A 21,893-nucleotide genomic window follows, 5' to 3' on the forward strand; every position below is an offset into this window, starting at 1 on the left:
TGAAATGCACAAGTCTGTCTTCGTCCAACAATTCTTAAAGGGCAGTTATTGGTCCTACTGCTGTTTCTGCATAGCAGTTAGGATTTTTATGGTCACTAATTGTACATCTGAAAATTTATACAGTTTATTATTTTCTGCCCATGTTTTTCTTTGCAAAGAGAAAAGGAGCACAATATTTATGGTTATAATGAAGTTAACACTATATTTTCTGCAGGGAGATCTCTCTAAAGGTTTGTACCATTTATAGAACCCAAATTTTCTAGGTTTTCTCATGTTGGCATCAAGGGCTCATATATCATGAAGGATTTTCTGAATGGGATCTTTGTCACATTCTGAAAATATGATTTGAAAGTTATACACCAGCTCAGTCATCAATTTGATTTTTATTATTAAAGCTGTAATGGCTTCTGAAGAGGGACTTCTTGATTTTTCTTGCACTGTTGCTAATGCTTTTCCTTAGAACAGAAACTTGGATTATATGTTCTACAAGAAACCTGTTTTAAATTTAGTTACTGTAGATAACATCTTGTCATCTTCTTTCTGCATCCGTCCTGGATTCACTTTTTGGAATCAGTCCACAGACATACCCAGCCTGTGGGACCCCCAAAAGATGACTTTAGTGTCATACCATGATTGCATGTGAGAAAGAGCAGTTTTAGCTGCAGACAGTTCCTGAAAGCTGGGCCCCTGTGGAGAGGGACTGAGGAGACCTCAATTTCTGCTCTGCAGCACCTCGAAGGAGCCTGTCTCCATTTGTTAATCCCTGACTGATCCAGACTCTTTGGGGCCTGGAATATCCCCTCGTGAGGTGTATTTGGATCTGGGGCAGCCAGGCTGTTGAAATGTTCTAGCACGAGGGCAGTGATGATCAGTAACCCTGGGGTTACCTTGAGCAATGTGTGGTTAGAAATGCCACCCCCACCCCCAGGTATATTCCTTCCAAAATCTGTCTTGTGCCTGGATTTCCACTTCTTTCACACTCCGAGGAGTCAGTGAGCATGCCTGCACTCCTGGGAGTAGCGACAACAAACAGAGCTGTCTCCATCTGTGCAAAAGCAGGGAAGCACAAAAGCAGAAACATGGAACTTGGCTGCACACAAGCCAGCTGAGGTCCAGAAAGTCTGGCTGTGTTCATGTCTAGCTGTGCCAGGGTTAAATCATGCTGAGATGGAGCAGGTGAGCTTCCTATGACTTCCATGAATCATATTATCCTTTTAGAGGGTTGTGATTCTCCTTTGCAGAAACCAGCGTACTCTCTGAAGGTTTCATAGACTTTTTATAATCTATTGGAAGGTCTCAGCATTTGGCAGCTTGGTCTGTATTTGACTAGTCTGTGACATCTGGAAAACCCTTTGGTGGTTTCTGGTTTCCTTTCAGTATTTCAATAGAAGTTAAATCAATGCATAAATGAGAAAAGTCACTTCTGCCTACTGCAAACACGAAAGTCTCAAGTCATGGTTATAAGTAAACATTATGATATTAATACATGATAATCCTTACACTGTTCCAACATGATTTTATATTACTCTGATTCCTTTCAACAGCAACTCTCTAAGGGTTAACAGTGAACACAGAGCTACTGGCTGGTTATTCCCCATAAAATTGGGGTGTATATCATTGGATTTGGGTCTGTCACTTGTGCCCCAGTGTCTTTTAGGCCCTTTGGGTGATTTCAACCATATATGACAAAAGAAAGGAGACCTTGAGCCTACTTAGGAGTTTGCAACAAACTGTGTAAAAACATGCAGCTTAATCATTACCAATACTCTTCTTTGGGAATATAACAGGATTATGACCACATTATTAGGAGGTACCAAAGGATCTGCACAGGAGAGAGACCCGATAAATGTAGCAGTCGTGGAAAATGGATCAGTCAAGAGTGTGCATCATCTAGAGGCACTGAACGGTGAATTGCAAAGCATCAGGAAGCAGGGAACTACCTGTGGAAATCCGTGTTGATAGATGGATAGATGGAAAACAAAGAATCTTTGGCAGCAAATCAAGGGACAGTTTCTCAGGACTTAACTCTCAGCACAGGACATGAAGAGTTGTTGAATTACAGGAGCCTGAGACAGTTCTCCCTCTGGTCATCTCAGAGGTGCTTTAAGTAGTTTAATAGTAAAGGGGTTACTTGTTTAACTTTAATGAAGGATACTGTTGAGGCTGTAATTTATGCTTATATTTATTGCTGGTTTCGTACTCATAGTAAAATGTTTTAAATGGTGTTGAGGTCACAGATCTGTGGAATCAATGGGAAGTTTTACTGCATGCTATACAGGTGGAGATAGGATTTTAAATGGGTTGTTTCCTAACCCTGCTGGAGAAGACATAAGGCAGAATTCTAACCCACTTAGTTGGTTTCTGAGTTCCTTTTTCTGCATTGAAAGACAAGAAGTCCTGTGTGTTTTCCATGGAAGATGTTTGCTTTGTCATTTGCATTATTAGTAAATGGCTGCATGAAGGACTGAAATTGTTTCATTGTTTCATTGACTGAAATCATTAAGCATTTCAACTGCAATTGCACACTCTGCTTTTAAATATGTTTTCCATGTTACAGTGTGCTGCTGTAATTTAAAATGAACACTATTTTCAGCTCTGTCTGTTAAGTTGGGGGAGGGGGGAGGTGTGTAAAAAATGGACACAGCTGTTTTCTTCTGCCATAAAGTTTCTGTCTTTAAAGATGTTAAACTTCTCACTTATGCTGCTAAAGACAAAAATTCCAGGTGTCTGTAGTGAGAAAGTTCCTCATTCCCTCTAAAGCCGTATCTTTCTTTATATATTTCTTTTTAGTACATTATTATTTGCACAGTGAAATTAGCTCTGCAAGAGGGATGAAAAACCCTTGTCAGAGCAGTTTTAGCAAAAAGATCAAAGGAACTAAATACAAATTCTCTCAAAGGTGAGCGCATTCTTTTTTCCTTTTTGAACAGGAGAGTCTTAGATTAATTACATTTAATTTAAAATCAGATCAATGGATGGAAAGATGGATGCTTTTCAAAGAGCACTGCAGTTTGCTTTTTAGAGTGATCAGTATTTTAGCAAGCCGACTAACGATGTGCATTTTTATCTTTAACCTCTGACCCGTGCCCTCCCCTCCTTTACCTAACCCTCTCCATTTGCCCTGGTCAGTTAACAGGCAGGAAGCATTTGAAAGCAGTCATGGATGACTATGATATCAGGTCTGCTGCCAGCATTTTGGCATCTGTAAAAGAGCAGGAGGCTCGTTTCGAGCGGCTCACCCGCGCACTTGAGGAAGAGCGGCGCAATGTCTCCTTGCAACTCGAGCGTGCCAACCAGCCCGCAGAGCGAATGAGCATTTGCAACATTGGCAATGGTCAGCCCCTGGCAACGGCCTGGCAGCAGCTCGTACTGCAGGTAACAGCCTGCTCTTGTCACTGTCACCCACCCCTAGCGCAGTGTCCCATCCCAGAGAGTCAGTGCATCGTGTGTTGTCAGCATTTCATCACTGCCTTTGTTTCCTGATAGCCCAGAGCTGGGTGCCGTGTGTGTGCTTCATCGAGTCAGCTCAGCCTTCAGAGCCCGGCCTTGGAGCTTGCTCTTCCTCCTGGCTCATGGGATGCTTTTAAAAGTCTGTGTATACTTGAGTAAAAACCCTAAGGAGGGGTCTTCACACCCTCCTCTAATGTGTGCACTTGCTGTGAGTCTGGTGATGTGCTGGTGATTGTAAAAGGAGGCTGAATCATAATCTCCATAGCAAACAAAATTTCCATTAGAAATAGCTGGACTTTGAATAGAGGGAGCAGCATGAAAAGCAGGGATTTCCCTCCTGCAAAGCCCTATTGTTTGTGTAGGGAGGACTTCATAATTTGTTTCTCATGTGCAGTGAATTGATAGAGTATTTTAATGATGCAAACTGGCTTTGTGGGTAGCTTTAGATTTTCAAATATTGTTTTGCTCGATAGACATTCTTTAACTGTTTAAATATGCAATGACAAACTACTTACGTCTCTAAACTGCTTCAGCTCTCAAACCCCTCTGACACACAAGGTAAGTCATGCAGAAGCAATAGTACCATTTGTGAAGGTCTGTTTCCTGAGAAAACATTGTTCAGTTCAGAATGAAACTCTGGGCTATGGAGATTCTAAAAGTTGTTTCCCAGTTATACCAGACTGTTTTACAGTTATACTTGCATTGAACTGTACTGAGGTGGACTTTACCTTATATTATGTTAGCACTGCTTTTCCTGTCACAGCTGCCATGTTTTTGTACATGTAGATGCTTGAATTTGGGATGCCATGTGAAAGGAGCAGCCTGCACTGGTTAGGCTAAAAGTCTGACCATGCCTGGTAGGAGCTGTAGGTGGTTTATCCTCTGATGAGCAGCTGGGCTGGGAGGGGAGATGTGCTTACGTATTTTTTATAGGAAAAGGACAAGTTCACCTTCACTTTTTCTGAATGATTTTGTGCAAAGTGCCTGATTAATAGCTTCAGAATGAAATTCCTTATCCACAAAACTGATGAAGCATGAGTTTTCTACAGTGTAATGGCTTAAGGTCTAACCACTTCCAAGAAAACTTAATAAAAGAGTTTTAAGTTACTGGGATGTACATGACTCTTATGGAGAAATAGCCCCTGTAAGTGACCCCAGACTGAATCTCTGTGTGCTCAGCTCACTGCCTCTGGTGAGGGGAGCTTTAATTTATTGATAATTAGCACCGAGGTTTTTAGAGTACCTTGTGTGTGAAATAAAATGGTTAAATAGCTAAATATGCACAATTAAGAATCAATGTAAGGTTAATTGTGTGAATTTTCTTAAAATGTACCGACGGCCAAATTCCTCCCTGACTTACTAGAATTAAATAGTGTTTAACTGAAGGATGAAAGCTGTACATTCAGTCTTATGCAGAATATATCATCTTTTCATCTCTAGTGTTCTGTGTCACATTTCATTGTGCAGAGTACACAAAGGGAAGGCTCTCTGTGCTCTGCTGTCTGTGGGGATTGCTCACACCCTGTATGAAATCCACCTCTGAGGCTGTTCAGTGAGCACTGGTGAGTGCTGCAGATCACCCCATTCCCGTTTGTTATTGGGAATATTGCAGAGTAACTCAAGTAGCAGCTTTTCCATTTGGAACTTTGGTGGTGATTGTACATAATCTAGTTATTCTGAGTAGAATTTGGCCAAAGAAATGAGGGTTAGCTTCATTTTATGAGAGTAACAGATGATCTTTAATGATCTTCACAGCCAGGCATCAGTTTTCCATGTTGTTTGTTTGTCAAAGTGGAATCTGCCAAAGGGATTTGTTAGGGACGTGTATAGTCAAGGCTTTGTAAATAGAGTCTCTCTCAGCACTTTTTTTTTCAATATACAATCCCACACTTACTCCCTTCTTAGAATAGAAAATTAAGCCTTTTTTTCCCTTTTGATTTTAGTGAAGGAAAAGTACTATATATGTGGGCAATGTGCCAGGACTGTTGCAAGTTTTCTGAAGTCCTCAAAAGACAAAATCAAGGTCTTATGAAAATACTGATTCTATTTAATGAATTCTGGAACTCTTATTTTATTTTTTTTATAGCAGCTTTAAACTCATTCCATAATAATAACTCCATGTCGTGGACAGCCCAGTCCACTTGCTGGTGAGTTCTGACTGTTCAGTGTGAATTTCAAATACTGGAATGGGACATGTGAACTCTGGTGCACTTGCTGACTTTCTCTGTGAGTGTCTATGCCATTGTGTCTTTTGGCCCTTGAAGAGAAATACCAGATGTGCAAATGAGGTTAGGGATGTGCTGCAAATGCCAAAAAGTGCATACATAGGCTTCTTGGTTTTGCATTGAGTGTAGATATTATTTTCTAAAAATTACCTTAAACATGTTTTAATGGAAGAGGTTGATTACTTCAACAATCTAAACAAATAATTACTGGTTTGTTCAAATATTAGTTAGAAGTGGCTGAGATTATTCTTTAAGAGGAAACTTTCTCAGAGGAGGGGTTTCTGTGGAACAGTTCTCACGATGAGAGGTCCTAACTGTTGTTGACATGTCTCCCATTAATACTAGTGAGAGTCTTTTATTCAGGGGGTGGCCAAGGTGCTTGTGTTTGCATGGCCCAACCTCCAGGCTCTGCAGAGGTCTGTACCCATCTCTGTTCCTGCTGTGAGCAGCTCCTGCTGTAGGGGCACTCAGCTTTAACCCACACAGGCCCTGGTGAATGGGGAAAAAAGTGCTTTTTGTGCTTAATGCACTTGAATGATGGGTAAATGTAACTTCGGCTCTGTGCAGCTTCCCCAGGCTTCTACTGTAGCTGCAATTGGAGTTTGGTGCTGAGTGTGCAGCTCGTGACATGAATTAGGGTGTTCCAGCTCGAACTTTGGAAAGATACGCAGTTTATACATGTGTTACTGCAGATTCTGAAGTGGTCAAATAAAGTGTTCTTTCAGACTAAGAACCCTCCGGACAAAAGATCATTAGTTACACAGTGAAAACCTTGGCATTAGTCTGGAAAATGTAATATTTAATGAAACTTTGGTCACAGATATTTTATCAGGATAATAAAATCTCCTAAAACTCACTGCAGGTTTTAATGATGAGTGTGTCTGGCCTTAAGTGGTGGGACCCATATGGCCACTGCTGTTGGGTTTTGGAAGTGAAACTCTGGTTGTACTAAAGACAGAATAGTGGTCTGTTGATGTGTATTTGTGTTTGCTTCTCTGACATTTGAGGTAAAGCATGTACATTGGTTATTACAATATTTCAGGCCGTGGGAGTCTTGGCAGTCTTTGCCTTTGATCAGTTGACATGGTCAGGCACAGTCCAGTAAGTCACTGGTGAGTAGCACCTATCATGTGTCTTCTGCATGTTCAGGTATCTAGCTGATAATGTTTTTTACAAGCCAGGGAAATCTTACTGCTCTTCAGGTATAAAGTATTTAGTTTAATCTACCTGGTTTTATTTACCTTCTTCCCAAATCTGCTGCTCTTCACAGTGGGAACTGAAGTTAGGCAGAAGGAGATACAGACGTACCCCTGTGGGGTATATTCTGTGACAGGCTGACACAGAACATCACTTACTAATAATAAAGAATATTCTCATATATATATATGTATGTAAAAATATGTATATACACTTTTAATAAAACATTGGCCATGTGATACTTATTAAGCACAAGGCTGTATCCTGACTTGGTTTAAACTGGCATGGCTCCATGGGTTTCAGAGAGGCTCTGTCAAATCTGATCGTCTGGGGAGCTGCACAAGGTTTGCATTCAAAGATTGTTTCCCATCAGTAGGTGGTGACAACTTCCATTCCTGTTAATGTTGCATAACCAAAATAAAATACAGCATTCAATAAACTCCTGTTGCCAGCAAAAGCACTGTAACAATACTTTGACTTCAGAGATTCTGTAGTGCCCTGTAGGGATTCGAGAGGGGTTTCTGTCAGAAAAAGTTATTATCCCCCTTTTTACAGGTGGGAAAGCTGTGAGAATTGCCAAGTCTCACATGGTACAAATAACAGAAATCAGCCCCTTACATGCTGGTACAGGTTTTTTTTAATCAGATATTTTGACTCGCATGTGCCTGTAAGAAGTAATATGGGTTGATCTGAGAAGTCTTCACAGATTCATCCAATAATTAAAAATTTATTACATTTGACTGTTACTGAAATTCTTTTAGGTTCACAATGGTGGGTTTGTTGGGGTGTTCTTATATGAAAAAATCAACCAAGTTAATAAAATTAATTTTTTTTCTTCACTTTGCAAATGTGATTATAGCTGTTCAGGAAAAATTAGCTTATGGAAAAAAGCTACAGAATATTTTCATAGTTACAGTTCGGATCATTTATATATCAGCTTATGTTCCAGAGAAGTAACACCTGCTTGAAAACAAACATATTTGACTTTTTTTATATTTTTAGGCAGGTATTTTTAAGCCATAATTAACTACCAAGATTCTTCAGCCTTTATGTTAATCTGAGGTACCTGTGACTTCTGCCAAAAATGACATTTAGTGAATTGAGGGTTATTTTCAAATAAAAGGTGAACTCTAAAGCACACCAGAACACATGGTGAGAATTTAAAAAAAAATACAAGAAGATTAGCTCAAATTGCTTTTCTAAGAAAATACCATCAAGTTAACCTTTCTGAGTCAGCCTGGGCAACAATAACGCTTCTGTCTGTATTTCATTACTTTTATTTAAGATTTTCTGCTCCACACTGACGTAGTCCAGACTGCTAGAATATAGAGACTGTTTCCAGTGCTTTGATAGTAAGAACATGGGTACATTAATATTGTATATAATGGGTGCTTTAATATTGTAGATATGTTTAAACATATCCAGAGAAGCAAAGATGGGTTCTGAGCTTCAATGAATCTTCACCTGCCTTCTCTCTCTACTGCATCCCATACAGAATGCAGTTCCATCTTTGTGTGTGAAGTTTTATGTAATTAGTTCAAGATTGTGGTGCCTCTTGTCTTCCTGTGTTATATAACATACTTGTGCTCATATTAAGGGACTGACAGCATGGAAAATTCCTTTTTTTTTCCCTTACAGGTAAGGTCAGGTACAAACAACAGTGCTGTCGGTTCATGACAGCTCCCTGGTGTTACAGTACTATTTCCATTGCCAAATACCAAGAAAAAAACTCACTGGCAGTTAACTCATGGATGTTCTCCTTCTGCCAGTATTGATAGGTACCAAAATGTTGAAAGAACATTGCAGGGATAATCCTTCCTCCTTTACAGACCAGTGGAACCCATAGAAATGTGAGTTGTGCTTGTGGGGTACAGCATGGTTTGGTGTCAGTCACCTCAGGCCCCACCTGCGGCTGCTGCTGCCCCTGCCTGGCTCCCCTCGCTCTGAAATTTGGCTCTGTTCCTTTGCCTGCAGTTCCCGGGAGTTACAGGGGCACCCGCCCTGCCCTCAGCCTGACCCTGCAAATCCAGTGTGAGTAGAGTTACGGAGCTTCCAGGAGGGACTGGGTCAGGTTTCAGCTTCTGCAACTATTCAGAGGTTCTGGGGGACGGCGGAGGGAGATTGGGGAATATGATTCCCATGGGAGAATGAGTTCTTAGATCAGAATTCAGTGTGAGCTCAGAGATACTGGCAGTACCTGGGGATCCCAGCAGGAGCTGCACCAGGAGCCATTACTCAGCTGCTTTTCAGGGAGATGTGTTCCTATCTGCTCCCCTCCCTGGCTCCTCCTGTGTTGGACATGATCATAATGGCATTTAGCTTGGAGGCTGGAGCTTTGAGCATCTTTTTATGGATGTTGTCCCATTTCTGTGAAAGCATCAGCTCCTGGTGAGAGGCTTTGGCTCTCCTTTGGCTGAGCAGGAATGGAAGCTGAAGCAGGAGCTGCTGCTCCTCGGGCTCCAAGCCCTGCAGCTGCCTTGGGGCAGGAGCTCTCCTGGAATTACTGCAGGGGCCAGGTAGAGACTCCACAAAGTGACAGTGTGGCATGTGGCACCACTGAGGAGGTCCTGCTGTTTGCCTTTCTGCTGGGATGAGCCAAATTCCAAAGGAAATCCTATAGCCTGCTTCGTGTATTGCAGGAGGAATTCCATAGGTGAAGAAAAAAAAAAAAAAAAGTTTGTGCAACAGGCATCATGGTATATATCATACGAGAGGCTCTGAAAATGGACTCGAATAGTAATCCAGCAAGAATTTACATTTCCGTGTTCTTCTATTTCTTGAATAGTCTCACCCTTGTAATTATTCTTCAGTCTTCATTTAAGGCCTTAGATGGTAAAAACACAGATACAAGTGAATGGGAATAATAGTATCAATTTCAGCAACAACTAAGAAGCTTTGACCAGCTGAATCAGAAACTGTGCAATTCTTTCCAGAAGGGATTTATTTGATAAGCAAACTACTTAAACCCCACTTATGAGAGTTATTTGGGGCTCAGAACTGCTGGCACGCAGCTGAATCCACTCGAAATCTGATGTTATCTGAGAAGTATTTGTACAAAACTTTGTCAGCGAGTCTAGTTTAAAAACTAGATTTCAAATGATTCAATAAAAAAGAAAAAGGGAACCCAGCAACTGAGGAACAGATTCTCTGTCTGGAGGAAGAATGACTTCATTCTTTATATGATTTGGGGTTTTTTTCAGAACTTAATTACATACTATTTTATAGCTTTTCATGTGCAGGTTGAAAATTACACTTCCAGTCCCCAAAAGCAAACTTTTGCAGAAATGTCCTTTTCCTCTCTGTCATCAAAAGTACCTCACATTGATGTCTCACACTTCACCTGTTCAGTAAGTGCTGTGCAGCTCTCTCTGGGAACTGCTGAATTCCAAAGTGCCATCTAATGTTTGTCTGCAGGACAGCAACTGCTTTGCAGTAATGATTGTAGCAGTGCAAAGCAAGGGCCATGTTTGCCTTAAGCATCTCAAATATTTTTGCAGTTTCATTTGCATTGATAGTTCCAACTCCTTTTGTTTAGTGTAAATTTTTATTGAATGAGGTTTTTGAAGCAACTGAAAAGCAAGGATTTTCTTACTTTGTTTGACAAGACTTGTGAAAGAATGATGTTTCACAACTGTTGGCCTTTCTGGCCTGAAGCTGTGCCAGGTTTTAATTTAAAATATTTAAATTGAATGACGAATTCACTGTTCCATAGTCATTTTCCATGATTTTACATTGCCTTACTAATAGAACTATGTTTTCTTTGGGAGAACATATAGGAGAAACACATTAAAATTAAATTCTGATTGCGGTGTGTTCCCTTTGTATAAAGGCCTCTAGGTTGTTCTCTAGGTGTCTCTGAGTGTTGCAACATCTGCAAGTATAACAGCAAGTAATTACTTAAAAAGTATTAAAATGGAAACATTAAAGAGTAGTATCAGGTTTAACAGGATTTTTTTAGAAAACAACTTTCTAGTCCCATTTACCACATTTGCTTGTTGATAATTAACATGAATCATCTTACAGTAGAGTGATTTATTTTTCATGTCCTGCTGCATTTTCATGTCCTGTTTCTCAGTTCAGACAGCATAACATGATTAATTGTCCTGACTTTTAAAGAGTTTTAGTTGTCCTACATTTTAGTTCCCTAGCATATGACAGTATTAGTTTAGTTGGGATGTTCAGGAAGAAAGATTTTAAACCATCACAAAATCTTTTTGTAGTATATCTCCCAATTTAATGAAAAGATTCTGTTCCTACTGCAGGCCTTGATCCGCAGGGATGCAGCGAGGCAGAGCTTTATCCCTGCGAGGCGTTGCCCAGGAGCCGGTCAGGGCCAGCCTTTGTGAGCCTCTGCCCTCACACAGCCACATGTGGCTGCAGAAAGGTTCTGCAGAAACTTTAAAACCACCAAGCAGCCAGCCTGGCAATTTCTTATTCCCCTGAGCCCTTCGGGCTTTGGGCTCGCAGGGTTCAACCTCTCTTTTAAACTCAAAAATCTTCTCCGGTTCGCTTTCAGGTGTCTGCAGTGTCTGTAAGCTCTTGTGAACTATTGCTGAAAGAGCCCAAAATGGATGTTGGGTTATGATGACATTGATAAATTACTGAGGCTTTTGCTAGTTTAGGCCATCTTGTTAATGGTTCAAATTATGTTCCTGCTTGCTTTGTCACAAATGCGGAGTGATTCACTGAAGTCATCAGTGTGACTGAGAACAGAATGGCCAAAGATGGCCATGGGCAGCCTGAGGCTGTGTGCCAACTGTAATTAAAGCCTTTGAGTTAAATAAATGTCACAGTTTACTCTTTATTTAGATATTATAAAAAAACCAAAACAAAACACAAACCAACCAACCGAAACCCCAACTACTGCTTCTTTTTTAAGCTACTAAATTACTAGCTGGAGAGAATATTTTTTATCCATAGTTGTGGTGACTGGGAAATGCTGTAGAATACCATCAGAGTTCATTTTAAGGACTTAATTTAAAATGCTGGCACAGTGGCATTTTTAGAATATTGTAGTTAAAGATTTAAAAGAACTATAGTGTCTGTGTTTCTAACCATTAGCTCTTCTTCCTTTTTGCACTCTTATTTTCATATGTAACTATTTAAAATACAAGAAACCTGCTCTGGAATAAATTTCATACACAGAGATCTTAATTCTCTCTTCAGAAGAGACTGCAAAACAGCTTCAGGTTTTGGTTTGAAGAGGACAGTAATTATCATGAAAATAGGTAGATTGTGCAGACAGTTATCAGTCCAGTACATCATGACAAACCACATTTTTGCCTTCTGGATGAGAGAATGACACATTAAGCTGATACCTTCTGAGCAAGAGTTTGTAATATGCAGCATGAAATACAGCACAAATCATCTGGAAAATCCACAAACCAAAACAAAATCTAAGAGATGAAAAACGGTTAATACTGGTCTTTCTTTCCTGCATTTGAGTCTTTGTTTTCCTTTCCAGTAACTACAGCATGAAATTATGGTCACAGTATCAACCTTAACTTGATCTGTTTTCCTTGCTGTTGTCATTCTGTTATAAATGTCATGGTAATTAATTTTTTTTTCCATAAACCAAAGGAGGTTTTTTGTTTTTTTAAAATGTGGTTGATTCTTACCTAAATGAAGTTTCTGGGAGGAAACAATTCATTCAATTGCGACCTATATGCAGTGACATGTACCTCCCTCTGTCCTTTGTTTCTAATGTAAGCAGTGCTGTCACCACACTGTCCTTGTTCTCATCCTGTCATATGACAACTTAGATGAAATGGAGTTGACTGATATTAGATGTAGCAAGATGGAAGCTGTGTTGGTATACAAATTAAAATCCCCTGAATTTACTGAAATACCTAATGGTGTCAACTTATAGAAAGGGCCTGCTTTGCTGTATTGTTCTTCAGCCTTGTGGTCATTTAGACTTCTTTTTAATACTGGCTTATTAAATTAAGAGACTTAAGATTAATTTAACCTAATATTATCCTCCATTTATGTACAGCAGCTCCCTATTGAGGCAACCTGGCTTTGTCTCCATTTCTAACCTTGCAGTATGGGAGCAAAGGTTGTCAAAACCATGTTCATGGCCATGTTAGAAATACCTGGGTGGATGTGTCCTACTACAGTCACGCAACCATTTTGGAGCAAGTGCAGATGCTTTGAAAGGGCTCCTGTAACTTTTCAAATACATTTAAAAATGATGGTAATGCTAACAGGAAAAGATTTCAAAATGTGTCTTGGAGATAGAATATTCTGTTTCCATTTAATCCAATTCCATTGGATTAAAATCACTACTGTAGAGCACTGTGACACATCCCAGTGTGCTGTGCTTTAGTTCTCCCACTTACCTTGTTTATTTCTGCACGAAATTCGCAGATGGACAATAAAATACCCTTGGCATGGAAGCCCCTGTATGAATACAGGCTCTCTAATTCAGAGAATTGCCATGGGTGATGGTGCTGCTTTTGCCTGTATGGTTAGCTGGGATTCTTCATTCATCCAGTGCCTTCCTGCTCTGTTGGGTTTATGGAAGTTACATATCAGTGAAGCCATATGTTATGATCCCAGGCAGAGCTGTAAACCATTTCCTTTTTACTGCCTCTGAGAGCAGATCAATCTATAGAGCAGCGCTAGTGATGGGGAATTTTTTAAGGGTAATGGGAGAAAATAAGAAAAGAGAGCTTGGCTGAGATACTATACTATTCCATCTTCCAAAGAATTAAATCCCTTCCTATTTATAAATTTTTAATTTCTCAGCAAGAAGAAAGAAGGTTTTCACCCTACTTTTGCAGCTGCAAAAAGAAATGTGACAGATTAAGAATTTAAGGTTCATTTTTAAAAAAGAGGGGAAGGTTGTGATGTAGTCAGCAGTCTGATACTAATGGATAGAGTGTTTGTTGCCAGAATTTGGAAGTTCAGTATAACCTTAGGGATCTAATCCATAAGTCTTTTTTAGGTAATTAGTTCTTTGACTTCACATTGCCAAATCTCAGCATTCAGAATTATATGAGCTGGTAAAATATTGCAAGAGGCTAAGGGGACTTGAGATGTAATTTCCCTTAAAAAAAAATCTTTTCACTTTGAGTCAAAACATTTTCAAAATTTACTTTACAACCAGAAGACCTACAAGCATCTATTTTATATTTTAGAGGAAAAGCGTGTTTTTAAATAACAACCTGACTCCAGCAGGTGGGACTTCAAAATTCAGCAGCACTAATCTTGCATGGCTTGCACAAATACCTGTGGGTTTACGACATGAGAGACTTCTTATGTGAGTGAGAATTGGCAAGTCCATCCGGGAAGGTTTTCAGTTTCGTTGCTTTGCATGCAAGAGTAGCTCCTTAGTGCCCTATGGATATAGGCTTTACACCCTTTTTTCATTGACAGTGTATAAAGGTCTGGCACATAGCCAGGTGCATGGCTAAATTGAATGGTGCTGTTCTGTGCCAGCATGGCCTCAACAAAAGTGGAGCTATTTTAGTTTGTTAACTGGAGAGAAGTTGGACAAGGAGAAAGGGGTGGGAGAGCACTGTACAAAGGTACAGGAGACTCATACAAACCTCAGTCCTTTTGCTTTTGCCTTCACGTATTTTATTAATGGCCACTACAGTTGTCTTTAAATTATTCCCCTGTAGATAGAATACATCTTTTCCCTCCAGTGAAGCAAATCACTTCAGCTAAACCTTGTGCAGCATCTACCATTGCCCTTGTCAAACTTCACAGCATTTATTTCTAAACAAACCAGGATGAGCTGAGTAATGTAGTTCTGCCCTGTTCTCTGCCCCAAAAGTACAAAGCCTTAGCTCCAGTATACATCTGGAAGGTAGGATAGGCAGTAGTAGGAAGGCTGAAATTAGGATTAAATAGGTATGAAACATTTCTTCCACTCTTAAATGTCTGTATAGGAGATGCCACTTTTTCAGGTTCCTCTAGTAGGACTGATGCAAATTAACTGTTAGTTATGGCGACACTGGAGGGATGTTTTAAAACTTCCAGGGAACCTGAAAGGTGGGATGAAAAGAACCTTTTGTACAAAGGTGCCTATTCTGATCATTAAAGACTATTCAATTGTACCTTTCTTCCTGGTGTATAGTTGGTCTCCCTGGCTCTGACTATGCCTGTTTTCCAGGGATAGTCTCCAGTTTGATGCCAGTATCTTTCAGTCCCTAATTACCATTGTTCAGCCACCAGCTGTTACAGTGTCAGATTTACTTATTGCTTTGGTTTGCTGCAGGAACCTCGTAGGAAGAGGGAGAAGCACCATTGCCTCTTGCTGGTGTCTGCAGCAGTGCTGGATTTTCAGCACTGGGGGCCTCGATCCCTCCCAGATGTGGCCAACAGCTTCCACGGAAGGGCAGGGCTCTGGTTCAGGGCTGGCTGAGCATCTCCTCTTGCCCTGTTGTGGTCCAGGGGGAAAAACGCTTCAGGGTTAGTTAAGGTTAGTTTACACCTACTACCTACATCTCTTTCTTTCAAGACCTGATGTCTTAAAATATTTAATACATCACTTCTGCAATTTTGTGGAAAAGGCAGAAAGGATCAGATCCTAGAAGTATGGGAAGGCTCTCCTTCCCAGGTATTTCATAAAGGTTCACATTCTTGTTCAAAGAACAAATGTAAAAACTAGGTACTTCAGTTTACTAGAAGTAGATGGATGTGAGAACCGTGTTGAATCATGCTGTGAAGTCCCAGTTTTTGTTGCAGAATGTGGTGGATGCAAGGCATAGCACACCTGGCATTCATTTTGGTAATGAGTAATTTATCCAGGCAATCTTCTAATGAATGTGGGACAGGTTTGTGGGCAGGTAAATGGCTTTTCAAAATGAGGCCAGTTGTGCTTTCTAGCTCTAAGCCTCACCGCACCTGTGTAAGATGCAAAAGGGAGGAGACGGTGACGGAAGATCGTCGTTCTCTGGTGTTGGTGCATTAGGGATGCCATTAATCTCGAAGTGAAGTGCAAAAAGTAAGCAAGAGAGAAGATTTCCTTCCTTGTGCTTTCTTGCAGACCGCCCTGTAATTCCGGAGGCAGCTGCGCTCTCCGGGCAGGCGCTGTTGGAAGGGCTCTGTGCCGCCGGAGCCGGCAGGTTACCGCGCTGAGAGACGCTGGGAACAGGCGGTTTCCCTCTTTGTCTCCGTAATCCATCAGGAGAGATCCGGGGGGGGGGCGGGCAGCGAAGCGGGGGAACCCCCGGGGCTCCGGGCGCGCAGCCGCTCGGTGCAGGCACCGGCAGCCGGCGGGACCGCGCGGCGGCGCCGGGCACGGCTCAGGCGGCGCGGGCTGGGGCTGGGGCTGAGGCGGCACGGGCTGGGGCTGAGGTTGCTCGGGCACAGTTGAAGGTGCTCGGGCTGAGGCTGCTCGGGCACAGCTGAAGCTGCTTGGACTGAGGCTGCTCGGCACAGCTGAAGCTGCTTGGGCACGGGCTGAGGCTGCTCTCCCCCGCTCTCCCCGCTCCCCCGGCCCTGCCCCTCTCCCCGCTCCCCCGGCGCGCCGGGCGTGGCCCGCTCCGGCTGCGGCTGCCCGTCAGTGCCGCCCCCCGCTCGGAGCCTCCCGGCGCCGGGGCAGCGGCGGCACAGCCATGTGAGAGGGACGCGGACCCGAGCCCTGCCGGAGCCGCGGCGGTGCCGGTCCTCCCGGCCGAGCGGGGTTTGTCCCTGGATGGGCTTAGTCCGTAGGGAGGCTGCGGAGGGGCTCTGGGGCGCCGAGGGTGCCGGTGCGGGTACAAAAGGAGCCAGCTTCGCCGGGAGAGGAGGCTCCGGAGGCTGTCAGAGCAGCAGGCTGGGTCCGAGGAGGGGCTGCGGGCAGCCGGAGGTGTTCTGTGCTGGGGACAGCGGGACCGGCACCTCGCATAAATGCCTGCGGAACTCAAACAGGTTCGTGCGAAACTTGTGTCCTTCCCTCGGGCTCTGCGGCCGCGTGTGCGGGGTCCTGGTGGCGTGGAGAAAGCTGTCAGCGCTCGAAGGGGTTGTTTACTTGTGTTCTCATTTTGAGCGGAGAACTAAGAGCAAAAGCTGAGCTGGTCTTTTTAGCAGAGCATTCGAGAGAAAATCTGCTTTTGTCTCTGTTGTGTTAACTGGTGAAACACCCAAAAAAGCAGTCCATTGTGTTCTTTGACCTTCTCGTCCTGCTCAATAAATCTAGGGAGCTCTTTGACATGAGCAGCTAGCAATAGTGCTTTTAAAAGAGAAAGCTTTGCTGTTGTGCTTTTGTTTAATGTTTGCTTTTCCCATACTGTGCTCCCTGGCTTTCTCTTTGATTTTCTTGCTGGACATACCAGAGAAATAACGATGTTTTTTTACTCTTAAATGTTATCTTAAACATAAAGTTCTTCTTGGCTATTGTCTTAGTAATTATAATGGACTTAAAACTTGGTGCAAAAATTTTTCAAATTTTTTTCTTTACTTTCAAGTGTCATTGAATATTCCAGGGCAAAGCTGTTGCAGACTAGATTTAAATAAATAGATATCATGTAGACTCCTGTAATTCATAGATGCTTTGCTTGGGTAACCTTCTCCTACCTTGTAAGCCTCAGGAAACCCGATAAATTCAGGTGGTGGCAGGGTAGAGCTGCTTCTCCAACTAGGATGAGGTTATGTTTTTCTCTTAATCCTCTTTTTTCTCTTCTGACTTTATAATTTAAAAGAGAGTTCTGTAGAATAAGAAAGTGCAACAATAATAAATCACTGATAATACATCTCTGAATTTGTTTAGGCTCATTGCACTGGAATTGTTGAAGTTTGTCCAGCTTGGTTTAATACAGTGTGTTCCACTCACCCATCTCAGTAACAGAAGGCTGAATCATTTCATGATGCAAATAGGATGCTGATTCCCTTGAGGGGAAAGTAGCCCTTTCAGCTGGGCCTTCCAGTGAGCATTTCTTTGTCTGTAGGATTCCCTGGGATCACAGTCCTGCCTGCTGGAGGTGGCTGCGTGCTGGTTTGTTTGGGTGCTTGTTTGTGTGTCATGCTACCTGTGGGCTTCTCAGGAAGGGATTTGATTTGTGTGTGGTGCTGTTCATATTGCCTGACCCACAGCTACTGTACCTGTCAAATTATGTGCAATGGATTGTTGAGTTTTAGATAGATAGATCTAGTTAGCAGCTCCAAGGGATTTTGGTTTTGTCTGGGTTTTTTTAATACATAAAGGAAAAAGCTGGAGGTAAGGAGCAGGATGCTAACAGTAAAAAAAAAAGGTGTATTTAATGTCTTTTGACCCGTGCAGTACAGCTGTGTTCATGTCTTCTGGGTTTCCCGTGCTGATAGGCGGAAAAGCTTGAGTGAGAGTGGAAGGTTGTAGTTAATCACTTTAGGTCATGCATTTCAGTTAGCTTGTGAATTCCTCTTCCATATCAAAACAAAAAAATGTCATGGTTTTAATTTTCACACTGTCTGTCATAGCTGAGGATCAGACAGAGATATGCTATTTTATCTTTTTTGTTGAAGGAATGGTTCTGGATTCATTCTGAGGTCTTTTTACAAAATAACTGTTCAATCTGGTAGCACAGCAGTTTATTAGAGTTTTGCTTAATAAAGGATGGTAGTTTTAAGCCATGAGTTGTCAGGTAAATTTATTGTGGAGTTACAGGGCCTCTAGAAAGTAATTCTTTAGCTGTAATGATCACAATTAAGTAAAACTAAAACAAATGAATAAATGACTTTGAGGTGGATGATAAGTCTATATAATCCATACAGATAAAGATAGGAGAGATACTAGAATGGACTTCTGCCACATTACCTGAAGGCCTGTTGTGTTTAGATAAAGACAGCTGTGAAATAGTAATTAAAAAGAATGAAGAATAACTTCTAATCATGCTTTTCCTGGGAATAGTCACACTTCCTGAAGTTCTGGGCCACAAAAGCAGTGTGGTACCTGAGAGCACTGGTAGAGGAACCGAATGCTGTAAACCAGAAATGTGGCCATGAGTGTGAAGGGTGTGTGTCACCTTCTTGAGTCCTGGCTTGGCTGTTCCCCTTCCTGCTCGTGAAGGCTGTTGAAGTTTGTGCTCAGTATCTGCAGTCTGCAATGGCCTTGGAAGTAAGTAAAGAGTGTATGAAACTGAGAAGGATCTTGAAGTCTGCAACTGTTAAAATACATGTTCATGCAGTATCACATACAGCTTTGATCTGGATCTGAAACCTGAAGTGCTGGCTTGCCTCAGGGCCACGAAGTTGTGAAGGGGAAAGGAGTCACTTAAAGTGACTTTTGCCAAAAGCTCTTCAGTTCTCTGTTATTCTTGCTTTGGAAAATACTGTATTAACATTCCGAATTCAGGCATTGACCTCAGTAAGGCTGTCCTTTCTCAGCACTTTGTTCCTGAAGCATTTTGCTAGAGGATAATACTGATGTGAGAGAGTATGAAATTGTAGATCTGGCAAGATGCAAAAGTAGTTAATGCATAAAGACATCCCTGCTGTGAATCTGTACCAGTGATGGAAAGCTTGTGGAAGAAATGTTCATAAAGGTGCAGCATGCAGTAATATCATTGTTCTCCAAACAGTTGGTCAAGTCATATTAGGAGAACCAAGTAAGAAGGGAATATGAGGTTTGGCATGGATCTCTGTAGGGATTCATGCATGGGTTCTCACATATGACAGGCCTGAAACAGGCCTAGTGTGCTCTGCTACCTTGGAGTGAAGAGATGTAGCAGTGTCCAATACTGAATCTCTGTGCTCCTGCCCAGGCAGTCCCTTGGCAGCAGCTGTGATCTCTGTAGCAGAGCTGGGCAAAGGGGATGTGTTTTGGGACTCACTGGGATGTTGAATTATGTACAGGAGCAACCGAGTGGAGGCACACACTGGTGTGAGCTCTGCCACAGAGGCGGTCATTGTCTACAGAAGGGTGGATTTTGGAACTCCTTGGGCAGTTACTGCCCAATTCAGGTGTGGCAGGTCAGCTCAGATCTGAGAATGTGCCTTTACCTCGCCTGGAGGAGCTTGCACAGCTGAGTCCTTCAGCATAACCAGGAGCTGCAGGAGGACACCTGTGTAAGATGTGGAAATGGAATTTTCTGTTTCTGAAAACAACTCAGTGGGAACTGTGTTCTTTCAAAAATGCTGTTGAGATGTGAGGGCCTATAATGTCCACTTAGTGTGGCTGCCTGTGTGAGTGCACAGCTTTGTAACAGCACTGGACATACCAAGCAAAGCATTCCAGCAACTGCACTTCCCGAGGTTACTGCTTAACCACCTGTCCCGAAGGTCTGGAGCTGTTGTACACTGAGCATCAGGCTGGCTGCAGTTTTTGCTTAAGTTACATTGCAGTTACTAAAAATAAAACCATAAAAATGTGGTTTGCTTCGGGTTGTTGTGGTGGTGAGGTTTTTTGTTTGTTTGTTTTTATTTTTTAAACAAGTGTGTGCACTCAAGGTCTTTCCAAATGTAGAAATACTGATTATGGAAGATAAAATGGAGAAAAAAGCATGTTAAACAATCACATTTGAAACTGGATTGACTGCATGTTTATAATAAGGCTGTTCACAAACCTTTAATTGCAAACACTTTTCTCCCAGTAGTTCTGCCACTAAATTAAGGTTTGATTCAATAGGAGTAGGATCAAGGCCACTGGTGAAGTTCTGTCCTTGCATTTGAGTGTTAAAATAACAAGGCATTTCACTGAATATAAGGATTTTAGCATATTCTTAGTGTGTCTTTACCTGTTCCTGCCTCTGTTCCTCAGTTGCTCTAAGTTACTTTCTCTGTGCTACCGAAGCTCTACAGCTGTAATGCAGGGAAACTTCTAAAAAGCTCCTCCTTCAGACTGCACCCCTGCTTGTTCTCCTTTGTGGAAATACTTGTGGATATTGTGGTGTGAGATGGGAGGTTCAGCTTTGGGGTTCAGAAAATTCTGTTCTTTGCTGCTGCTGGCTTTTGGCTTCCCAAAGTGTGCCACAAGGTAAGGCACACGTGCATTTGGGGATCGTTCTGGGGACAAAACCAGTGAACTGCTGCAGCTCACAAACTGAAGCAAAGCCTAAAGCTTCATGAAAAGAGGAATGGCCTCCTGAACCAGGCCATTTGAGGCCCTTGGAAGTGTCCTGCTTTCCTCCTGGGCATGAAACCAGGGAGAAGAGGCTCTGTATGAAGTTATTGGGAGAAAGAAAAGGGCAAGGGTTGAACAGGAGCTTGTTGATAGGAGCTCACGTGGTGGCTCTGTTGGGGAAACAGGGTGACAATGCAACACAAAATCTCAAGTGCCTTGCCCTGGGAGCTCTGTATCTTGGTCAGATCTTCTGAAGGACAGACTGGAGCAGCAACAAGACTCTGTACTTTAGGTGTTTTAAAAACCACTGTTGTTTCAGTAGCACGTGACAAGTGAAACATAGGATTTTCTAGTAAGTTTTCTTTGGTTTTGTTTTTCCAGTGGAGGTTTGAAGGGTAAATGGAGTCCCTGAAGTAAATCCTGAGACTAGAGAGAGCGTATTTCAAATTCTTGGATAAAAGGAAAGCTGAAACTCAAACATTGGTAGTTTTAAATTTCAGTGTCCTTTGTGTCTTCTGCTTCTCATTAAGTTGCAGCCAGGCTTTGGGACCGTTCTTTTATTTGCCTTTATACCTAAGAATGAGCAACTATGACTATACCTGAGAGAAGCCAGATGAGTAACACTTGCTTTGGTAGGGCAGCGTAATATTTTGTATCTACAAATAGGTGGGCAGAATCCTTTCTGTTGTATTAAGGAGTGGAAACTCCATTAACTGAGTACTCCCTCTATACTACAGCAATGTGAAAATCCATAACATTCAGTGGTGTTCTCTGCCTCTTTGATGAGTCAGGCCCACACCTGCTTACAGCAGGAGACTGAAATGTCAGAGTTTTCCCTTTTGTCCAATCCCACACATCTATCCTTAGCATCACAACTCTTCAGTGTTCAAAAAATAAACTGTTTTAACTCAACTTGAAGAATTTTTGAGCTTTGGAATTTCTGCCTCTACAAGCTAAATTGCTTGGCACAGTTCTGAACTTTTATTTTCAGTAAAACTTTCTCAGCATGGCTGTTGTAATGTTCACAGAGGTGTTCCTGAAAGTCTGTAATG

The 21,893-nt window shown here is 42.0% G+C and overlaps 1 protein-coding gene across 4 annotated transcripts in view; it reads left to right on the plus strand.

The window, feature by feature from the left end:
* Positions 1-21,893, plus strand: part of ARVCF (ARVCF delta catenin family member) — a 241,827-nt gene that overhangs the window by 90,292 nt on the left and 129,642 nt on the right. For 2 of the 4 annotated variants that reach the window (XM_063415691.1, XM_063415694.1), the window contains exon 1: positions 16,041-16,736. The exons of 1 other annotated variant lie outside the window; for it this stretch is intronic. In XM_063415691.1, the coding sequence (XP_063271761.1) occupies positions 16,716-16,736 (21 nt within the window). In that variant the 5' untranslated portion in view covers positions 16,041-16,715. Of the gene's footprint in view, positions 1-16,040; positions 16,737-21,893 lie in introns of those variants that run through there. One more of the 4 variants, XM_063415692.1, reaches the window with a different exon arrangement.

Source organism: Prinia subflava, chromosome 19, assembly GCF_021018805.1.
Source record: "Prinia subflava isolate CZ2003 ecotype Zambia chromosome 19, Cam_Psub_1.2, whole genome shotgun sequence".
Lineage (NCBI taxonomy): Eukaryota > Metazoa > Chordata > Aves > Passeriformes > Cisticolidae > Prinia > Prinia subflava.